Source organism: Sphaeroforma arctica, assembly GCF_001186125.1.
Source record: "Sphaeroforma arctica JP610 unplaced genomic scaffold supercont1.618, whole genome shotgun sequence".
In the NCBI taxonomy this organism is placed as follows: domain Eukaryota; class Ichthyosporea; order Ichthyophonida; genus Sphaeroforma; species Sphaeroforma arctica.
The window spans coordinates 45704-55270 of NW_014039940.1; the positions used below are offsets into that span (position 1 = coordinate 45704).

The following is a 9567-nucleotide window of genomic DNA, read 5'->3' on the forward strand; positions in this document are numbered from 1 at the left end:
TATTATATATATACATTCCTGAATTCATAGGAGGCCCGCTTACTGGACCGTCGAGTGCTGCCACCTACCACCGTTCCGCCCGAGAATTACCAGGGAATGGAAAATGTCGGCAACACGTGCTACCTCGACTCTGTGCTAATGGCGATGTTCGGTACCCTAACCACTTTCGATTCCTTGCTGGTGTGTGCAACGTATCTTCGTAGGATTGTGTGTGTGGGTATGTGTGTCTTTGTAGGTGCGTGTGTGGGTATGTGTGTATGTATTGTATCTTCGTAGGTGTATATAAGGGCATGTGTGTATGTATTGTATCTTTGTGGATGTGCGTGTGGGAATATATATATATATATATATATATATGTGCTTACAGAGTACATGATGGTCAGAAAAGTGTATTGAGTCGGCAACGCGAGCTCAGGTGAAGTCCTGTACCCTAACCACCTCCGACTCCCTGCTGGTGTGTACTGTACGATAGTCGATCACCTCGAAATTCGATTCCCAGGCGTTCATATTCATCTAGTTTGTTTTTTCATGGAGTTCAACACCGCAAAGTCGAATATCAAAATGTTCAGGTCATAGTGTACGATTGTTTGAGTACGGTGTTTAGTTGAGGTGGCCGCCTTTCACCGTCGCCGCTTTTGTGTTTTGTCCCATCTTTAAAAGAAACCCAAGCCATAGCTCTAAACCCTATACTCATGAACTATACTCATGAACTATACTCATGAAATGAAACGAAACCTAAGTCATAGCTCTAAACCCCATACTCATGAAATTCATAGACCAGAGATATGGAAGACCCACGCATTCGTGGTCTTCAACACGAGCTTCTGACTGTCGTCAACAGGTAAGCACACACGGTTCATCTTAGTCGTAATTGTTAGGGCGCACTAGTTATAAATAGCACGGCATTGTTGTGATGAAGGATGCCAGGTTCTTGATTTTGTTGGCTATTTTATGAGAACGCGAGCCGCAAACCTTTGCCATAGATGTATCTATTCACGAATTTGATTGTTTATTGGTTTGCCCGTTTCACGTTTACTATTTCGCGCTATTGTATGTATAACGGTGTTGTTTGTATTCGTGTACAGTCGTGTTTAGTATACTTTTATTCGTGGGGGCTCTTGTTTTGTTGTGTGTGGGTGGAGAGTCGCTCGAGGCTCTTATCTATGCGCCTTGATACCCGCGCACACACTCAACTAAAAATAAAATAGACTTGTGTCAGGAAAACGATATCGACCATGATATAGTGGGGCCAAAGATTCCTGTGTTTGTTGCGTTGTGGTACATGACCATGGTGGAGGTACTTTGACCTACGGTAACCCACCTATGGGGATTACGGCGTATGGCATCCGTCAGCGGGAGTTTGGTATATGTCACATGCTTTGAAGAACCCTGCCACACAGAGTTCAACACGCACAATTCACAGAATTTAGTACACAGCGTTTAATATACAATGTGTGATACACAGAGTTTGATGCAGAGTTTGATATAGAAAGTTCAATACACAGAGTTTGATGTACCAGAGTTTAATACACATAGTTTGATGCACAGGGTGCATACACAGAGTTCAATACACGTGTTCAAACATAAAGTTTAATACACAGAGCTTAATATACCAGAGTTCAATACACAGAGTTTGATACACAGGGTGCATACACAGAGTTCAATACACACGTGTTCAAACATGTAGTTTAATACACAGAGTTTAATACATAGAGTTTAATACACAGTGATTAATACACAGAGTTTCATACACGGTGGTTACTGCACAGAGTTTAATACAGAGTGCAATATACAGAGTTTAATACACTGCGTTTTACACACAGAGTTTATTGTACATTGTTCAACACACAGAGGTTGCTGCACAGAGTTTGATACACAGAGTTTGATACACAGTGATTAGTGCGCAGAGTTTCATACACGGTGGTTAATGCACAGAGTCCAATACATAGTGCAATATACAAATATATCAACTGGAGATATAGTTGCAGCATATATCGCCCGCAGGTAGATAGTATCGCCAGACCAAGCAAGGCAAATTTGGTATTGTGCCGGCGGAAGCATGACGAAACTGACAGAGATTAGTTAGAGCAGGGTCAACTACGCGTCTCATTCAGAAGGGTGCATACGTTAATTTGTGTTTTACCTACCTTCATCGTATCGCTCCACTTGTTATTGTAGTTGTGTATTTAGATATCTTAGATTAGAGCAAGGTCAATTACACTTCTCATTCACAAGAGTGCATATGAATTTTTTTGTTTTACCTACCTTCATCGTATCGCTCCGCTTGTTTCCGTAGTTGTGTATTTAGATATCTGACAAACGTTTTCCATAGGATCTCGAGTGATGTTCAATCCTTGCAAACTTTGATACTTAGCGATAAGTTATATCGATGGTTAGCATTCGGTTTCCCACAGTGACACTTTTGACCTTTACATCAGACTGCGAAATGGAAGACTTGTAACGAAGGAGCAGATGAAGCGACTTCTGGATGTACTGCACACACTCAACTGGCCTACAGGTATACAAGAGAAAGTGTGTATAGGTCACTTTTTGTGTTTATTTTCCTATCCAAGTAGTGAAGATTCATTTCTCAAGTGAATCTATATGTTATTCTATGGTGGTAAAGATGTGTACGTTTGCAGTTGTGGTCTGTCTTTGAGTATTTACATTACAAGTACGTGCGATAAAGTATATAATAATTATCTATTCGTAGTCATATTGCGACCAATAGGTATAGGTATGGAAGTTTGCGTACCAATTTAGATATATTTGAATTGGTTCTATCTAGAAAATACATAGTTAGTCATATGGCGCAGCATGTAGGAGTGTTGGGGTGTGTGCAGATCGCTGCCTTTACGTATCCATAAATGTAAGTTTGTGAAGATTGCTCTATCAAGAGAATCTATGGATAATGACATGGCCGCCATCAAGTACGAGTATATAAGCTTATGTAGAATCCTGTTCTTGATTACTGGATATATTAGCAGATAAAGACTAACTCTATCAAGCGAAGCTTTAAGTAAACATATAGTTGTTGTATGGTTACGGATAGATACGCACAGGCACATAGCAGTTGTATAAGTGAGTAAAGTTTCACTCAATCAGAAGAACATATTGAACAGGATATATATATATATATATACGGTAGCGATTGTTATTTGGTCAACCAAGCACGCATACGCATGGCAGTAGTATTCTATGTAGTCTATTGCGAGGTGTTTCATCTCCAGTGATGAACGGGTGTTGTGAGTGGTCAGCATTGCACTATGCGAGTCTAACGCAGATAATAATGGGAGTCCAAGTGACTGAGATAAATATGCATAGTTACTTCGGAACGGCTGTACGATGTTTGAAGTATGCACTTCAATTTCACTACAATCCTCATAGTTCCCATTGGTCTGTACATATATATGTACGCCCAAACAGCTATACATCATCCACGGGTTGCGCTTGTATTTTATTAGATCACATTATAAAGAACCCGCATAGTTTCCATTGATTTGTACGTATATTTATGCCAGAACAATATACACTATCTGGCGGATGTGCTTTTATCGTATTAAATCACGTTGAAATTCGCATAGTTTTTACTAGGCTGTAAATACATGTACGTTGGGAAAACCATACAATATCTGCGGTTTGCGCATAAATTCTATCAGATCACATTATACTCCTCATAGTTTCCCTTGTTTTGTATGTACATGTACTTCGGAAGAACTGTACACTCTCCGGTGGTTGCGCTTTCTTTCATGGAGTCACAGTGTAATAACCCACATAGTGCCCATTGTTACTGTCATACACAGCCGATGGCGAACGCAACAGCTACGGTCAGCAGGATGCGAGTGAGTTGTTGATCACGCTGTTGGATCGGTTGGGCGGTCCTCTGCTGCCCATGGAGTACCGTATGGTGCATGGGGCGATGGACTCGAGTGGCGATGAAACACTGGTCAAGGAGAGCATTTTGCAGGTCAGCGTAGCCTCAGTAGGTAAAGTCAACATACGTGTGTGCGTGTGGGTCAGATTTTGCAGCTTAGCGTAGTCTCGGAAGGTATAGTCCACATACTTGTGTGCGTGTGAGTCAGAGGCTGGTAATAGAGTATCATTTGCAAGTCCATGTGGTCTTAGTAGTATATCATGCATGGGTGCGTGTGAGTCAGAGGCTGGTAATAGAGTATCGTTTGCAAGTCCATGTGGTCTTAGTAGTATATCATGCATGGGTGCGTGCGCGGCAGTGGCGATGAAAGAGACAGCGCACCGTTGACTCAGAAGATATATATTCTGTGAGCGCGCGCGTGTGTGTGTGGTGAATAAAAGCGTCCTGCAAGTCAGTGTGGTCGCAGTAGATATATTTTGTGTGCATACGTACGTGTCATTGGCGATGGTGGGTTATAGATATAACGTATTTTATAGGTCAGCGTATCTTCGTGGGTATAAAATCGCATGTGTGCGTACGTGACTGTGACGATGAAAGGTCAGCGGACGAACGTATCGTATAAGCCAGCACTTTCTCAGAAAGTATGTTATACTAGTGTGCATTATGTCAGTGGGCGGTGAAAGAAAGGCATATCAGTGTGGGTTCAGTGGCTATATTGCGTATATATGAGTATATATACATATATATATACTGATATGTACTATTATGCACTATATATGTACTATCACGTATGTATGCGGTGAACTGCATAGTGGGCGTTGAGCAATTCGGCTCATAGAGTATTCCTGATGTGTTCGGCTGACAACCACTTGACACTGACTATTATATCTATCAATTTCAAATATTCAGGCAAATGTGTGCACCAGTGTTTTATTAGACATACCACAAAATCCGATTGGATCGATTCATATCCAGTGTACAAGAGAGCAACAAAATAACAGCCCAAATAGGAGTTCAAGTGTATATCAATTGTTGTGGAGCTATGTGACGCGATTTGAGTTGGCTGTATTCGATGCAGATGGTGACAACAGCTGTGACCGGCCCACTAAACTGGTGGATGTGTTGGAAAACCACTATTTTGGCGAGGACGTGGTCGATATCGAGCGTGAAGTGGAGTGCGACAAGATGGGTGATCCGGTGAGTTATACGTGTGTGAATACACATTCATACGTTAGTGTATGGTGTGCGTGTATGTGTGTGTTGGTCATACAGAATCATGCAGTGGAGATTGCAAATATATGTAGAAGTATGTGTCCATGTATTTTCATATACATATATATATATACGTAAATATATTATATGTGTATGCATTTTCATATACTTATATATACGTAATATATGTACTTAATATATATATGTAAATATCTATACTTATATATATATATATACACACGTAAATTTATACGTAAATATATATACATCTATGTCAACGCGATATCACCGCCGAATGCAATATGGGGGGCCAAATTGGATCCATTTTGGGCGCATACGGGTTGTCCTTTGTCTGCAGCTACTTGTTTGTATGCATATATGTCCATGTGTGGTTTATGTATGTTGAGGTTTACATATATACCTTGGCACAATGGCCCACGGAAAGTCGCCGCAATAGTAGCATACCGTAAAAGTCTTCACTGATCTTTCATAAACTTAAAGTCCTGGTTCGTCCATTCCTTATCGTCATCCTCTCACGATACTCACCTTTCCCCCATCCCTCATGCTATTTATTTATTCCCTCACTCATTATCCTCATGACTTGTTCTCACATTTCTTCTATTTGGATACTTATCAGAAGCGTCTCATTTCTTCCTGACACTTCGCATGATCCTCTCACATTTCACACATTCCTCGTCACATTCCTCGGGATCCTTTACTTTCTCCCTTACACGCCTCGTTTTCTCTTCTACATTGGACATTCCTCACATTCCTCAAAATCCACACTTTTTTCTTATAGTACCTGCATTTCTTGAAGTCCCGTGATTCTCTTATCATTTATTGCCCATGCTTCGCTTACACCTTTTGTGATCGCCTTCAGTTTCATAGTTTCCACATTCCCTAAACGTCCCTTATTCTTCTCATATATCGCTTGTACTCTGCTTACACCTCACAGGATCCTCCTAATGTTTTTACATGCTTTAAACCTCCCCATACCTCTTACTGGCAACTCCTGGTTCCTACGTTCCCTACAAGTCCCTTGTTCCTCTCATACATCTCTTGTACTCTGTTTACACCTCACATCTCTCCTTCTTAATTCTCTTACTTGCTTTAAATTCCCCCATACCTCTTACTGGCAACTCCTGGTTCCTACGTTCCCTACAAGTCCATTGTTCCTCTCATACATCTTTCGTACTCTTTCTTACACCTCGCATCTCTCCTTCTTAATGTTTTTACATGCTTTAAACTCCCCCATACCTCTTACTGACAACTCCTTGTGATCACATCTCTCCTCGGCCTATCCCCATCCTCACAATGCTTTCACCCGTCACATACGTTTTTGTCTTAATTTAAGGTTTATCGCATGAACCCTCGTTGGTACGTTTATTTTTTCAGGTCTATCAATTCCCTCACTCGGCTTTCCATAGTTCATATTCCTCACACTCTCTGGCCACAGTTCACATCATGCTCCGTGTGTTTCTCATCTCATCTCTTTCGTATGCCATGTGGTTTATTGTTATTCCGCGCAGATTAAGCGAACGAAGGTAAAGGCTCTGAGGACGCTACACTCGCTGCCATTCTACGACAGCCAAAGCGTACAATGCAATAGCCAGCATCCACAATCCACCCAGAATATCATTATACCCATCTGCTTCAAGCGTTACAGGTAGGCCGCACGAGAGATGTATCACTGTACACTCGTTTGAATATGGCGTTGTTATATCTGTGAATGTGCATATAGAAGGATGCATATTGACTGATGTGTATCTGTACATGGCGTTGTTATATCTGTGAATGTGTATATAGTAGGACGCATATCGACTGATGTGTACCTGTACATGGCGTTGTTATATCTGTGAATGTGTATATAGTAGGACGCATATCGACTGATGTGTACCTGTACATGTACATTCGCTGTCATTCCACGACAGCAAACGTATTGAGGGGAAATACGGGAACGACACAATCTGTACGAAGTGTTATCATTGCAACCTACTGCAAGTGTTACAAGTAGGCCAAGAGCGAAGTATAGTATCCTCCGTTGGTATGCACACGCATATCTAAGTATGTTGAAATTCTACATGGAGGTATTATATTTATGTGTGTATGTTGATATTCTAAATGGAGGTATTATATATGTGTGTATGTTGATATTATAAATGGAGGTATTATATATACGTGTGTATGTTGATATTTCAAATGGAGGTATTACATATATGTGTGTATGTTGATATTTTAAATGGAGGTATTATATATACGTGTGTATGTTGATATTCTAAATGGAGGTATTATATATATGTGTGTATGTTGATATTCTAAATGGCGGTATTATATATACGTTTGTATGTTGATATTCTAGATGGAGGTATTATATATATGTGTGTATGTTGATATTTTAAATGGAGGTATTATATATACGTGTGTATGTTGATATTCTAAATGGAGGTATTATATATACGTGTGTATGTTGATATTCTAAATGGAGGTATTATATATATGTGTGGGCATGAGGTGTCCTATTTTTGTCGCGAAAGCGTTTACAATTTTACTCATTAATTAACAACAAAATGTAACTGCTGCGTAGTCTGCTACTATTCCAACTTGCTTCAATCGTTACTAATATGTCAAAAAGATTTAAAAAGCCTTAGACGGTTTGCATTCATGTATGTATAGTACTATTGTGAATAGATTTCTATATATTTCTAGGATGGATCTTTATATCGTACTATAGTAAAGTTGTGTAGAGATCTTTATTTCAATGTAAGGGTTTATAATACTATTATATTTAGATCGGTATATCGATGGAAGAATTCATAGTACTAATGTGCGTAGATCTTTATATCGATGTAACAGTACGCATACATGCACACGCGCTGCAAGTATACTGTCGCCGCTGTGTACAGGTGGTTGGTTACTCAACAGTCACAACACATACAATGTTTTCATGGTCTAATTGCAATCAACACACACTCCATGCTGTTGTACTGATGTTCGCATATTGCTGTTCACAGTAATGCTGGAGGCATTCCGCGTCGACTGGATAGGCGGGTAGAAATACCTACTTCCTTGGACTTCAGCCAGTTTGTCAGGTGGGTTCAGATAGGTATTCAACATTCAAAAACCTCGTTTAGGTACGGATACAAGCCCCCCAAGACCCTGGTAGTTTTACACCTCACGTTGAGATCTGATTAATGTCTAGGTAAAAGATAGTGTGATCCAGTTGTGGTGCGAGATATGAAGTTGAGTGCAACAGGTATGTCTGCTGTGCCATAGGCGAAACATAGCTGTGGGTGTGTCTGTTATACCATTAAACTGAAACGTAGCTGTGGGTGTGTCTGTTATACTATTAAACTGAAACGTAGCTGTGGGCGTGTCTGTTATACCATTAAACTGAAACGTAGTTGTGGGTGCATCTGTTATACCATTAAACTGAAACGTAGCGGTGGGCGTGTCTATTATACCATTCAACTGAAACGCAGCTGTGGGTGTGTCTGTTATATCATTAAACTAAAACGTAGCTGTGAGTGTGCCTGTTATATGATTAAACTGAAACGTAGCTGTGCGTGTTTTATACCATTAGACGAAAGCGTAGCTGTGGGTGTCTATTGTACCAATAAGACTAAAACGTAGCAGTGGGTGTGCGTGGTGTATCATACGACTAATATGTAGCTGTGGGTGTGTCTGTTGTACCATTGTGACTAAAACGTAGCAGTGAATGTGCGTGTTGTATCATAAGACTAATATGTAGCCGTGGGTGTGTCTGTTGTACCATTAAGACTAAAACGTAGCAGTGGGTGTGCGTGTTGTATCATAAGACTAATATGTAGCCGTGGGTGTGTCTGTTGTTCGGCACATGTACTGTTTCACACATCCATATGTAGTTGTGCTGCATCTCAGCCACACCAGACGTGCCGCATATTCATAGTTTAACGCATCTCGCTACATTCGTTCCCAAACCCTAAACGCCCCCCTAAAACCTTACACCCCCAAATCCTTAACGGGTACGCACTGTCCTCTGCAGTGCCGAATCAATGCCACCCCAGACGTACACTCTGGAGCTGATGTCTCTGGTATGTCACCAGGGACAACAAATGAGCAGTGGTCACTATAGGGCCTACATCCGTACACTCGACGACGAATGGTTATTATTCGACGATTTGGCTACCCCAAGGTATCAATATTTTTGTTATATTGAGTTGTATATTGTGTTGTATATTGACGTTCTATATTCATGTGTACTTATTCCTGTATGCGAGACTGGTTCATGGTCTGTACAACTCTAAGATTTATTCTAAAAGAAGTATCAGTGACACACTAGACTAGCAAACTCTTGGATGTGCGCGAATAGCTATTCTTAGACGATTTGGCTACTTCAAGGTATCAATACTTTATGTATCGTTTTATATATTGATTTATATATAGACTACATACACACACACACATACACACACACACACACACACACACACACACACACACAC

General features: G+C 40.5%; 1 protein-coding gene across 1 annotated transcript; it reads left to right on the forward strand.

Moving 5' to 3' along the window:
- Nucleotides 1-26: 26 nt before the first annotated feature.
- Nucleotides 27-9257, forward strand: SARC_07650 (hypothetical protein; the record flags this gene model as incomplete). Its single annotated transcript, XM_014298407.1, has 8 exons — nucleotides 27-180; nucleotides 777-841; nucleotides 2439-2518; nucleotides 3804-3986; nucleotides 4953-5071; nucleotides 6616-6752; nucleotides 8098-8175; nucleotides 9108-9257. Coding segments are annotated over exons 1-8 (896 nt in total), but the record flags the coding sequence as incomplete, so codon positions are not given.
- Between the last annotated feature and the right edge of the window lie 310 nt (nucleotides 9258-9567).